A 13,560-nucleotide genomic window follows, 5' to 3' on the forward strand; every position below is an offset into this window, starting at 1 on the left:
CACTCCGGGTCCAATCAGGAGAGAGAAACCACACAGGAATAGGAATAGGGAAAGTTCAATATACAGAATAATTAACTCTCATGGGATTGGCCAGTAAGGGGTGCCTTCTTTGGGGAACATGGCTGGAGGGTGAACATGCTGGTGGAACACGATCATTCCAATCCAACACTTCTGTCTCCCCAAGCCTTGGGACTCCCCTCACCCATCTTATGCTAGGGCAGTTCTGGTCTCTCTGCCTCATTAACTTTAGGCCACTGTTGGATCCAAGTTCCAGTTAGGCACCCAAGCAAGCTATTAGAACTACGTCCAGCTGCACAAGGTAACCTATGAAATCCAGAAGCTCTAGAAAGCACACTCATGCCAGTAAATTTGGCCTGAGCTAGTGTTACATCCACCTTCATTGGTGTAACATCCTTAAAATCCACTTCTGCACACATTCCCCAAGTTTCTGACTCTCTATATTTGCGAAGCCTTGTCATTCTCATGGTGTAAAAGCTGCTCCCGCCTAGGTCCTAGCTGGCACCTGTTCACCCAGAGCAAGCTGATTTCACCCTAGGTATTTATGGGTCTAGAGGCAGCAAGGGGCGCTTGTGGTGAGTCTTAAGAAGAATGGGGTGTATCTGTTATTTCTGTGTAAGAGCTGGCTATGAGGAAAAAAAAAAAACTGGTGGGACAGTGGCTCACCCCTGTAATCCCAGTACTCTGGGAGGCCAAGAGGGGAGGATCACTTGAGCCAGGAGTTCAAGACCACCCTGGGCAACATAGTGAGATCTTATCTCTAATCAAAAAAAAAAAAAAAAAAAAAGAATGGACAACAACTTTCGAGGTGTCTGCCCCTGGTGAGATCACAAGGTTTCTTTTCTTTTTTTTTTTTTTTTTTGAGATGGAGTCTCACTCTGTTGCCCAGGTTGCAGTGCAGTGGCGCGATCTCCACTCACTGCAAGCCTCGCCTCCCAGGTTCACACCATTCTCCTGCCTCAGCCTCCCGAGTAGCTGGGACTACAGGCACCCGCCACCATGCCCAGCTAATGTTTTTGTATTTTTAGTAGAGACGGGGTTTCACTGTGTTAGGCAGGATGGTCTTCATCTCCTGACCTTGTGATCCGCCCGCCTCGGCCTCCCAAAGTGCTGGGATTACAGGTATGAGCCACCGCACCCGGCCTCTGGTTTTTTTTTTGAGATGGAGTCTTGCACTGTCGCCCAGGCTGGTGTGCAGTGGTGCAATCTCAGCTGACTGCAACCTCTCTGCCTCCTGGATTCAAGCGATCCTCCTGCTCGGGAGGGTTCAGCCTTCCGAGTAACTAGGATTACAGGCGCCCGCCACCACGCCCAGCTAATTTTTTGTATTTTTAGTAGAGACAGGGTTTTACTATGTTGGCCAGGCTGGTTTTGAACTCCAGACCTCATGATCCGCCTGCCTCGGCCTCCCAAAGTGCTGGGATTATAGGCGTGAGCCACCGTGCCTGGCCACATCACAAGGTTTCGAAGCACAGGAAGGCTGGTAGGTTCCTCAGACGCTGATAAGTCACTCGCTTGGAGTGACTTGGGGGTTCAAGATCGCCTGTTTACTCTGGGTCCAATTAGATGACCCCATTCCAAAGTAGTAAAAACTTTTGGGCTGGGCATGGTGGCTCATGCCTATAATCCCAGCACTTTGGGAGGCTGAGGTGGGTGGATCACCTGAGGCCAGGAGTTTGAGACCAGCCGTGGCCAACATGGCAAAACCCTGTCTCTACTAAAAACACAAAAATTCGCCTGGCGTGGTGGCGCACGCCTGTAATCCCAGCTACTCAGTAAGCTGAGGCAGGAGAATCGCTTGAACCCGGGAGGTGGAGGTTGCAGTGAGCCAAGAGATCGCACTACTGCACTCCAGCCTGGGCGACATAGCAAGACTGTCTCAAAAACAAACAGAAAACAAAAAAAAAAATTTAGGGGCTGTCATGAAAGCTGTCTAGTTCTCAGACTGTGACTTGAGCTGAGTTAGCAGACCCAAGCTTGTCACTGTCTGTGGGCACTCAAGGGCACTCTGGAGAATCCATCCAATACCCTGGTCTTTAGAATTGTCACAACTACCACAGCTGTTGAGCACAGCAGCCACAGGGGGTCCCAAGGCACGTGCCTCAGTTGGTCCCTCATCTCCGTCAACCACAGGCACTTGTGGGATTATGATGCCATTGCATGCCGTGGGCCTCTGGCATCCTGTTTCCCATCAGCAAGAGCTCAGCGCTGCGCCCAACCCCAAAGGCACAACCAAACCAATCCTGGAATCCTATCTTAAGAGTCATCTCCTGGGACACTCCAGGTATCAACTCTATATCCATCAGGATGCAGTCAGGAGAGAAAAACCACAGAGTAACTTGAACAGGGAAAGTTTAATATAGAGAATTACTGGCTTTAACAGTGAACTGGAATAATGAGGGCTTCACTGGTAAAATGCTTCTGAATTGACTGGAAATCCATCTGGGGTGCTGGGGAACGTTATTCCCAGAGAGGTGCCTCAGTGGAGGCGCTGTGTCTTCTACTCAGCTTCTGAGGGCTGGAGGGTGCCAAGGGCAGCTGCTGACCGCCTGCTGCTTCAGGAGCTGGGTGCTGGGGAAGCCACATGCCCGGCGGCGTCCAGAGGCAGAAGCACAACCAACAAGAACCAGGAAGGAGGTGCCTTTCCTCCTATGATGCCTGTTTGGTGCCCTCTACTGACAAAGCTTATCCCCTTTCAAAAAACAGCCAACCAAAAAAGCTGAATTTGGAACGTAAAGTCAATAAATCCATAACCAGCAATACCATGGGGCCTGGGGTGTGCTGGCCTTTAGTGAGTGGAGTGGGGTGAAGGATGCTGCATGTCCTGCAGTGAGCAGAGCGGCCCTGCACGGGGGAGAACCATCCCTGTGAAGTGTCAGTAGTAGCCCCTGTGTCAGTCAGGGTCCCTGCAAGAAATGGCAGTGCACTCACATGATGACAGTTTGAGAAGAGTCTCTTGACAAGGTGAGTGTGGCTCTCTGAGGCCACTAACAGCCTGAGCCTTTACCTCCCCAGGCCTGAAGAGGGGCATGGAAAGAGCTGCCTGACAGGGTGACAGGAGCTGTGACCTTTAGCCAAGGGCAGCCAGGAATAAATACTGGGAACTCACGCTCTCTCCCTGTGAGGACTGGCCAGCACCACTCCCCCACCCCGATGTTGAGTGAAGACAAATGGAAGCTAGAAGTGTGGTAAGCTACCAGACATTCCATGCAGCCCGCTGAGAAGCCACGCGAGTGGGGACAGGGCTGAAGGCTAGGCAGGGACAGGGCTGGCTGTGTCCTGAGGCTGCTCCTCTGGCCCCGACTTCAGGCCCTCAGCCCAGTCGACCCCCACAACCTCGCAATTGGGCAGCATCTCCTCCACCAAGATCTGAGTGAGGCCAGGGTTGGACACGGCAGGGAGGTCCGAGATGTCCAGCCTGCGGAGGTTCCTGAAAAGGGGCGAGGAGGACAGGAAGCCAGTGTAAGGACAGCGTGTATGTGCGTGTGTGTGTGTGTGTGTGTGTGTGTGTGTGTGTGTGTGTATGTATGTATGTATAGGGAGGTACTGGCCCCAACGTGTGTGTGTGTGTGTGTGCGCGCATGTATGTATGTATGTATGTATGTATGTATGTATGTATGTATATATGTATAGGGAGGTACTGGCCCCAAATTTCAACCTTAGCTTCCTAAAATAGAATTTTTATAGCTGTCCAGGCACATGAAGCCCACTGTGTTAATTGCAAATATGTAACTCTAGCTCCTGCTGTTCTGCAACAGCATCGATATCACAGAGTTTTGACTAAAACAAAAAGGAAGAAAAACCAGGAGTCATTTAATTCTTCCAGAGACTCACTGTGACTGCTCATCTACCACAAATACTCTAGGTTTGTGATGGACGCAGGGGGATACGAGAACTGCCCAACATTGCCCCTCCCCACTTCCTCCCCTGCATCTGTGTTAGGTGGGAGAGGTGCCTGGGTACGGGGCCCAGCCTGAGCTGAGGTCTCACCGGAGGTGGTGGAGGCAGGCGAGGCCCCGTTCAGAGACGCGGGGGCAACCGGCCAGCGAGAGCTCCTGCAACGAGTCGGCCAGTGGGTAGAGGCGGCTGAGACACCAGTCGTCCACGTGGGAGCAGCGCTGCAGCGACAAGGACTGGAGCTCCTTCAGGAGGACTGCGGTGGGGAGAGGGTGGGATGGCACCAGGAGCCTTTCTGGAGCCCTTCACCAAAGGGAAAACATAGAGGCCTGTCCCATCTCCACCCCACCGCACTCACGGAGGTTGTCCAGGCCCTCGTAGTTGATGTCACAGTCACTGGCATCCACAGCTTCAACAGGCACTACACAGAAATTCCAGAACTCCTGAGAGAAATGGCCATACTTATCTGGCCTGATCCACTCCTTGTCTCGAAACCTGGAAATGGGAGAGGGAGTGTCAGCAGGGCACCTGAACCTGCCCCAGGCCTCCAGCCTCTTCAGAACCTTGCCCAGCCCTATATAATATGTATAGGTCACCCTTGACATAACTAACTCCATCTTAGAAAAAGACTCCATCTGGCTGTGCGCAGTGGCTCACGCCTGTAATCCCAGCACTTTGGGAGGCTGAGGCAGGAGAATCACTTCAGTTCAGGAGTTTGAGACCAGCCTGGGCAACATAGTGAGACCTTGTCTCTATGAAAAAATAAAAAAATTGGCTGGGTGCGGTGGCTCACACCTGTAATCCCAGCACTTTGGGAGGCCGAGGTGGGTGGACTATGAGGTCAGGAGATCGAAACCATCCTGGCTAATACACAGTGAAACCCCGTCTCTACTAAAAATACAAAAAAATTAGCTGAGCGTGATGGCAGGCACCTGTAGTCCCAGCTTCTCGGGAGGCTGAGGCAGGAGAATCGCTTGAACCTGGGAGGCAGAGCTTGCAGTGAGCCGAGATCGTGCCACTGCACTCCAGCCTGGGTGACAGAGCGAGACTCCGTCTCAAAAAAAAAAAAAAAAAAAAAAGAAAAAATACAAAAATTAGCTGGGCTTGGTGGCTTGCACCTGTGGTCTCAGCTACTTGGGAGGCTGAGGTGGGAGGATTGCTTGAACCCAGGAGGTCGAGGCTGTAGTGAGTTGTGATCATGCCACTGTGCTCCAGCCTGGGAGACCCTGTCTCAAAAAAAAAGGACTGTTTTGCCAATTTTACATACCTAGAAACTGAGGGTCAGCGAGATTACAGATAACATAAGAGCAAAGAGGTAAAATGCAAGAATCCTTGTAGATGGGCAAAAGTTAAGAGACATTTTCAAACATGTATACTGTTTCTAAGGAGGTTGCCAGAGGAAGTGCTAAAACCAGATGGAGGGGTAGATGAAGTCTATGTGAACTGTCTTTTCCAAAAAAGAAAAAAAGCAAAGGAAAGAGAAAGAGAAGGAGAAAGGAGGCGGGGAAGGAGGAAAGAAAGAAAAACATTATTGAGCACAGGCCAGGTGCCGCCAGTGGCTCACGCCTGTAATCCCCAGAACTTTGGGAGGCTGAGGTGGGTGGATCACTTGAGGTCAGGGGTTGGAGACCAGCCTGGCCAACATGGTAAAACGCTGTCTCTACCAAAAATAAAAAAAATTAGCCAGGCGTGGTAGTGTGCACCTATAATCCCAGGTACTTGGGAGGCTGAGGCAGGAGAATTGCTTGAACCCAGGAGGTGGAGGTTGCAGTGAGCCGAGATTGTGCCACTGCACTCTAGCCTGGGCGACAAGAGCAAGGCTCTGTCTCAAAAAAAAAAAAAAAAAAAAAAAAAAATTATTGAGCACATATGCATTGCTAGGCCTCTTACATTGCAAAACCACAGTTAATCTCTCACTCTCTCTGACAGGGTCCCACTGGGTAGCTGGGATTACAGGCATGCACCACCATGCCTGGGTAATTTTGTATTTTGGTAGAGACGAGGTTTCACTATGTTGCCCAGGCTGGTCTTGAACTCCTGTGCTCAAGTGCTGTACCTGCCTTGGCCTCTCAAAGTGCAAAGGCGTGAGCTACCACGCCCAGCCATTATTATTATTATTATTATTTTGAGACAGAGTCTTGCTCTGTCACCCAGGCTGGAGTGCAGTGGCATGATTTCGGCTCACTGCAACCTCTGCATCTCAGCTTCTAAGGGATTCTCCAGCCTCAGCCTCCTAAGTAGCTGGGATTACAGGCGTGCGCCACCATGCCAAGCTAATTTTGTATTTTTAGTAAAGACAGGATTTCACCATGTTGGCTAGGCTGGTCTCGAACTCCTGACCTCAGATGATCCACCAGCCTTGGCCTCCCAAAGTGGTGGGATTACAGGTGTGAGCCACCACGCCCAGCCTATTATTATTTTTTGTGACGAGGTCTCGCTGTATTGCCCAGGCTAGAGTTCAGTGGTGTGACTACAGCTCACTGTAGCCTCCTGGGCTGAAGCGATTCTCCCGCCTTAGCCTCCTGAGTAGCTGGGACCACAGGCATGTGCCACCACACCTGGCTAATTTAAAACATTTTTTTGTAGAGACAGGGTCTCACAAAGCTGCTGAGGCTGTTCTCAAACTCCTGGCCTCAAGTGACCTTCCTGTCTCGGCCTCCCAAAGTGCTGGGATAACATACATGAGCCAGTGTGCCCAGCTCCGTTCAGTCTTTTTTTTTCTTTTTGACACTTTTGAGATGGAGTCTTGCCCTGTCCCCCAGGCTGGAGTGCAGTGGTGCGATCTCGGCTCACTGCAACCTCCACCTCCTGGGTTCATGCGATTCTCCTGCCTCAGCCTCCCCAGTAGCTGGGATTACAGGCGCCTGCCACCAAGCCCAGCTAAGTTTTGTATTTTTAGTAGAGACGGGGTTTCGCCATTTTGGCCAAGCTGCTCTCAAACTCCTGACCTCAGGTGATCTGCCTGCCTTGGCCTCCCAAAGCGTTGGGATTACAGGCGTGAGCCACCATGCCCAGCCCCTGTTCACTCTTTATAGCAAACCTTGTGGGTTAGAAATGATCACCATCCCATTTTACACGTGACAAAACTGAAGCTCAGGAACAAGTCCCAAGCCACACAGCCAGGAGGCGGCAGAGACCAGGGGACTCTGAAGCCTGTGTGACTGCAGAACCTGGATGTTAGAGAGATACCCCACCACCTGCCCCCAGCCCGTTCTAACACCTTAGCGGTCATACTTGACTGCGCCTCCCTGCTTCAGGATGAAAAAGGCACCTGCGCCATATGGACCATGTTGCTTCTCCAGCCAGGTGAAAGATCTGCAGAGAAAACGGAAGCTAAGGGTGAGGCCTGGGGAGCACCACAGCCCTCACGATGCCCCGTGCTGTTAAGAGGGGCAGAGTCCAGAGAACCAGGCGCGCAGACAGACTCAGTCAGGCTGAAAATATTTATTGTCCACTTCCTAAGTGCTGGGCACTGGGGGCAAAGTGGTGACCAAGGCAGATAACATCCCTGCCCAGTCTGGAGATTACTGCAGTAATCCAAGCTATTATACAGGGAGAAACAGACAACAACCCAGGAAATAACAGCAAATTGCAGAGAATGTCAATTCCATGACCAAACAAAGCAGAGAGGCTGACTGTGAGGGGTAGGGAGCAGAGGGGTGGGGATGGTGGAGGCTAACTGAGTTTGGGTGTTAATTGGAGGAGGTGACATTTGGGCAGGGATTTAAGTGGTGAGAAGGAACAGAGTATAAAGGCTCAGAGACTCGAATTAGGATGGTTGAATAAATAAGAAATAGAGATGTCATGCTGACGGGGTCAGTGGAGTCCTGGTAGGGGGTCTCAAAGCTCAGTAGGAGCTATGTTTTAGGCCTTGAAAATTGGCTCTCATTGAAGGTTTTGAGCTGGTGATAATAAGATTCCTTCAGCTGCTTTGTAGATTATAAAAAACTATGGGACAGGCCAGGTGTGGTGGCTCACGCCTGTAATCCCAGCACTTTGGAAGGCCGAGGCGGGTGTATCATCTGAGGTCAGGAGTTCGAGACCAGCCTGGCCAACATAGTGAAACCCCATCTCTACTAAAAATAGAAAAATTAGGTGTGGTGGTACCCACCTGTAATCCCACCTACTTGGGAGGCTGAGGCGGGAGAATCGCTTGAACCCGGGAGGCGGAGGTTGCAATGAGCCATGATCACACCACTGTACTCCAGCATGTACGACAGAGTGAGACTCCATCTCAAACAAAACAAAACAAATTTTGGTGGGGTGTGGTGGCTCATGCCTGTAATCCCAGCACTTTGGGAGGCCAAGGCGGGCGGATCACCTGAGGTCAGGAGTTCGAGAGCAGCCTGGCTAACATGGCGAAAACCGGTCTCTACTAAAAATACAAAAATTAGCCGGGCCTGGTGGCGGGCGCCTGTAATCCCAGCTGCTCGGGAGGCGGAGGCAGGAGAATTGCTTGAACCCGGGAGGTGGAGGTTGCAGTGAGCTTAGATTGTGCCACTGCACTCCAGCCTGGGAGACAGAGCAAGACTCCATCTCAGAAAAAAAAAAGAGTATGGGAACAAAAAACCAGTTAGGAGATTATTGAGTGATTCAACTATAAAGGATCAGGCTACGAATGGTGAAGGCAGTGAGAACTGGTCGAATCTGAGATATTCTAGTATTTTATTGATGGTCTGGATGTGGAGGGCAGGGAAGCAAAGAGAGGAATTAGGGATGACTCCTTAGAATTTGGCCTGAACAACTGGGTGGGCAGCACCAGTGTTTACTGGGATGGGAAGGCTTGGGAGTGAGCAGATGTTTTTAGGGGAGAAATCAGGGTTCGGCTTTAGCCATGTTAGGTTTGAGATGCCAGACTCCGAGTGGAGCTGGTGGGTGGCAAACTGCCTATGTGAGCTGGAGTCCTTGAGAAGGGTACAGCCTGGAGATGGAGCTGCAAGAGACATCAAGGCTGGCACTGGAAGCCACAGTGCTGCCTGGGAATGGCAAGGACAGGACCTGGGCTCTGGTGGGCCAGGGTCTCCGCAGGGTCTTGCAGACCAGGGATTCTCACCGATTTTTCTCATGCACCTTGTACATCTCCCTTTGGAGCAAGTAATCCCTCAGAGCCTCCACATCGTAGAAATAGTTGGTCAGCAACTGGAGTATTGTCCTTTTCTTCTTCTGATTGCCCTCTGGGGCCACTGCCCCACCCAGGCGATGGATGCCCCTGATACGCCCATTCCACATGGGGGCCACCAGGCGCAGGGACTGGGGAGGGGGAGAGGAAAGGAGCTGAGCCTGGAGCCTCCTAGGAGACACAGAGCTGGATCCCCCAGTTCTTGCTCCATGAACCTCAATCCCTCTGCTTCCCAAATCACCCTAAGTTCTTCCTTCAAAACTTCAAAATTGTCTTTGAGATTCCAAAAATTTCCCCATGTTTTTTCCAAGTTCCTCCTCCCCTTAGTGAACCCTAAATTCTCTCCTTGACTAGCCATATATTGTTGATTTTCCTAAATTCTTCCTCTAACTTTCCCCCAAACCCTTATCACTCAAAACCTGCATTATTTGACCTCTTAATTTCCCACAGATTTGCCCCTTAATTACCCAATTCTTCTGCTGGGGTCTTCCCAAATGACTTCTTTCTTTCCCCAAAATATAATCTTAAAAACTTATCTCCAAACCTCATGGAGAGGGCGCTCTGAGCAATCCCTAAACCCAACCAAGCTTGTCCAACCGGCCGCCTGCATGCAGCCCAACACAAACATGCAAACTTTCTTAAAACATTAGGAGGATTTTTTTGTGATTTTTTTTTTTTTTGGCTCATCAGTTATGGTTAGTGTATTTTATGTGTGGCCCAAGACAATTCTTCTTCTTCGAACAACGTGGCCCAGGGAAGCCAAAAGATTGGACACCCCTGAACCGAGAAGGGTAAAAAAAGCATGAGCTTTGAAGAGGAGAGTAAGAAAGTGGAGGGGTGTGGCCACTGGGAAGAAGCCCCCAGTCTCTTCAATTTTGCTTTCAAGGTCTCCTCTTAATCTACCCCAATTTCTCTTTGCTTTAACCAAATTCTTTTTTTTTCCAAATTCTCTCGAAAATTTTACCCAAACCCTTATTTTCCTCAAAAATTTAAAGCTGCCAACCTCTTTAATTTTCCCTAAATTCATTCCTTGATTTTAAATCCTCTGAAAGAATATCTCAAATTCTCCTCTTAATTTCACCCAGATCATGCCCTTAGAACCTCCAAATTGACCTCTTGGTTCCCCCACCCATCATGCTTTTGAGTTTTCTGTAAAAATTCGTCAATCTCCCACTAACTTTCCTTACATTTATCCTTCGGTCTTCCAAGACCAAATCCCACATCCTGGAACAATCCCTTCCAAGCCCTCTTATCCTACAGGCTCCACCCTTGCCTGTCCATTAGCTCCTTGTGTCATCCCTCCCTCTGATTGGTTAGTCGCGTCGCTCTTCGGAAGCCACTCCCTCATCCCCATTGGATACTCTCAGCCAAGTCCCTGCCTCCTCTCGCTCGCTAAAGCGTCTCCTCCGCCTGCGACCCCCACAGATCCTTCCTGGCCCCCAGTAGCCAGAGGTTTGCACTCCCAGTACGGGGCTTGCCAGGCTTAGCCTGCTGCCGCACGGCTCTTTGCTCTCGTGGCCGCCAACAGAGGCCCTGAATGCGGAGGCTGTAGAGCGGACTTCAAATTTGGGGCTCTAGGAACTCCGGTCACTTACCGCCCAGGGAGCCGCCATCTTGCTAAGGTTTCGTAACCGGAAGGGGCCGGTCTTATCCCACTCGCCTGGTTCAGCGCAAACTTATTCTCCTGTGGCCACGCCCCGCGTTTTCTAACCCTCCTCTTAAAGGTGCACGCACTTTTTACTCTTAAAGGGTTTCGGGATTGCTCACAGCGCCCTCTCCCTGAGCTTCAAAACGAGACACAGGTCGGGCGCGGTGGCTCACGCACCTGTGAACCCAGCACTTTGTGGCGGCCCAGGCGAAAGCATCGCTTGAAGCCAGGAGTTCGAGACCAGCCTGGGCAACATAGGGGAGACCTTATCTTCACAAAAAAATAGGGAAACCTTATAGCCACAAAAAAAGTTAGCCGGGCGTGGTGGTGCACGCCTGTGGTCCCAGCTACTCACGAGGCTGAGGCGGGGGGATCACTTGAGCCGGGGAGGTCGAAGTTGCAGTGAGCTGTGATTGCGCCACTGCACTCCAGCCTGGGTGACAGAGCGAGACGCTGTCTCTTAAAACAAAAAATTGAAAAACAAAACAAACCCCAGGACTCCACAATCTTTCCCTAGGAGAAGATAGGGTGTCCTTCCCGGGAGAGTACCTTTCTTTCCTGACTGCAATTGCAGTCTCCCCGAGCTTTCTTGTTCTTCCAGCTTCCACTCGCTACCTCCTAAAAACAGTGAATGAGGGGGGCTGAAAAGCTGACCACGTCATTTTTTAAAATTAGGGTCAGGTAAGAGAAAGAGTGGGCGAAGAGGTTAGACTTCAAGGTTAGAGACTGAGGTGAGATCTCAAGACCAGTTTGGAGTTGAAAGCTAGATCGCAGCATGAAGAGCCATTGTGAAGTCTTGTGGATAGAGTTATTCATTTATTAGTTCCAAGAATATTTACTGAGCACCTACCACGTGATGGCAGGCACTGTTCTAGGTGCCGAGGTTACCATGGTGAGCAGGACAGACCCAGTCCCTCTCTCAGGGAGTCAACATTCTGGGCTGGGAGAGGATGGATGTGGGAAAGGATGAATAAGAAACAAAGGAATCAGCAAGGCAATTTTGATGAGAAGCAGATAAAAAAAAGTGACTGGGGCGTAGGGCCATCAGCAAAGGCCTCTCTGAAGAGGTGACATTGAAGTGGAAGTGAATGATAAGGAAAGAGCCATTCAAAGATCTAGGGGGAAAGTGCTGCAGGGAGAGGTAGCCTGTAGAGCAGAGGCCTTGAGGTGGGAACCAGCTTGCAGACAGAGATAGGAGAGGGTTGAGAGGTGGGCAGGGGCTGACGGTGCAGGCCTGGTAGGGTTTTATTCTATTCACAGTGGGAAGAAGGGAGTGTCAAAATCGGATTTACATTTTGTAAAGAATATTTCTGCCAGGTGGAGAATGTACCTTAGAGCAGCGGTCCCCAACCGTTTTGTTACCAGGGACTGGTTTCGTGGAGGACAATTTTTCCATAGACCGGGGGTAGGGGGTGGAGTGGGGATGGTTTTGGGATGAAACTGTTCCACCTGAGATCATCAGGCATTAGATTCTCATAAGGAGCGGGCAACCTAGATCCCCCCTACGCACAGTTCACAATAGGGTTTGCCTCCTATGAGAATCTAATGCCACTGCTGATGTGACAGGAGGCGGAGCTCAGGCAGTAATGTTCACTTACCCGCTGCTCATCTCTTGATGCGCGGCCCCGTTCCTAACAGGCCAGGGGCTGGTATTGGTCCTTGGCCCAGGGACTGGGGACCCTTGCCTTAGAGGGCAAGGATGGATGCAAGGGACCAGTAAAAGAGGCCACTGTAGCAGTCTAGGCAAGAGATGAATGGGGATGGGGCAGAGGGAATGGTGAGAAGTGCTCAAATCCTGGGTCTGTTTTGAAGGTTAAGCCAACAGATTGAGAAACTAAAAGCAGACGGGCATGGCTGTGCACATGAGGAAACTGGAAGGGCAGCAGGTTTAGGAAGGTGAGTGTGGCGGCTGAATAACGGACCCTCTCCCTGACAGATACTCATAACTGTGAATCCCTGGGCGCTGTGACTATGTTACTTTCTATGGTAAAAGAGACTCGGGGCTGGGCGCGGTGGCTCACGCCTGTAATCCCAGCACTTTGGGAGGCCGAGGCGAGTGGATTACCTGAGGTCAGGAGTTCGAGACCAGCCTGGCCAACATGGTGAAACCCCCTCTCTATTAAAAGTACAAAAATTAGCCGGGCGTGGTGGCGCATGCCTGTAATCCCAGCTACTCTGGAGGCTAAGTTGGCAGGATTGCTTGAACCTAGGAGGTGGAAGTTGCAGTGAGCCAAGATCATGCACTGCACTCCAGCCTGGGTGGCAGAGTGAGACTCTGTCTCCAAATTAAATAAATAAAAAAGGGATTTTGAAGATACGCTGAAGTTAAGAATCTTGAGATGGGGAGATTACCATGGGCAATTGGGTAGGACCAATGTAATCATGAGGGTCCTATCAGAGGGAGGCAGGAGGGTCAACATCAGCAGGAGATGTGATGATCATAGATAGAGAAAGTTGGGGTGATGAAGGAAGGGGCTAAGAGCCAAAGAAAGCAGATGGCTTCTAGAAGGTGGAAGGGACTAAGAAATAGGTTGTCGTCTGGAGACTCCAGAAGGGACCCAGCCCTGTGCACCCACCTTAGACTTCTGACTTCCAGAACTATAACGGTGACTTTGTGTTGTTTTAAGATCGTGGTCATTTGTTACAGCAGCAACAGGAAATGCATCCAATGATGGGGCTCCCAACTGAGAGTTCTGTTTTGACAACATTCACATTGAGATGTCTGAGACACCCTGGTGGAGCTGAAGTAGAGGAGCGGTAGGACTTATTTCCTAGTCCAGAGAGGATAGAATAAATAAAGTGGCCGGAACCAGCAAATGGCATAAAGGCAACCTCTCGTTGCCCTCACTGCTCATCAGCTTAAGGCACTCCCACCAGC

The 13,560-nt window shown here is 50.6% G+C and overlaps 1 protein-coding gene across 8 annotated transcripts; it reads right to left on the reverse strand.

The window, feature by feature from the left end:
* Positions 1 to 2,353: 2,353 nt before the first annotated feature.
* On the reverse strand, positions 2,354 to 10,717 carry DMAC2 (distal membrane arm assembly component 2). 8 transcript variants are annotated; one of them, XM_054462936.2, is made up of 6 exons: positions 10,630 to 10,717; positions 8,969 to 9,165; positions 7,150 to 7,230; positions 4,274 to 4,410; positions 4,009 to 4,171; positions 2,354 to 3,448 (listed from the first exon to the last, which is right to left on the reverse strand). In XM_054462936.2, the coding sequence occupies exons 1-6, from the start codon at positions 10,645 to 10,647 to the stop codon at positions 3,271 to 3,273; spliced, it is 774 nt and encodes a 257-aa protein (XP_054318911.2). In that variant the 5' UTR covers positions 10,648 to 10,717; the 3' UTR covers positions 2,354 to 3,270. The 8 variants fall into 8 exon arrangements, with proteins under 8 accessions (XP_054318911.2, XP_054318910.2, XP_054318913.2 ...); XM_054462935.2 differs by lacking the exon at positions 10,630 to 10,717 and adding an exon at positions 10,222 to 10,556; XM_054462938.2 differs by lacking the exon at positions 7,150 to 7,230 and having other exon boundaries at positions 10,630 to 10,689.
* Positions 10,718 to 13,560: the final 2,843 nt, after the last annotated feature.

Source organism: Pongo pygmaeus, chromosome 20 (assembly GCF_028885625.2).
Source record: "Pongo pygmaeus isolate AG05252 chromosome 20, NHGRI_mPonPyg2-v2.0_pri, whole genome shotgun sequence".
NCBI lineage: Eukaryota > Metazoa > Chordata > Mammalia > Primates > Hominidae > Pongo > Pongo pygmaeus.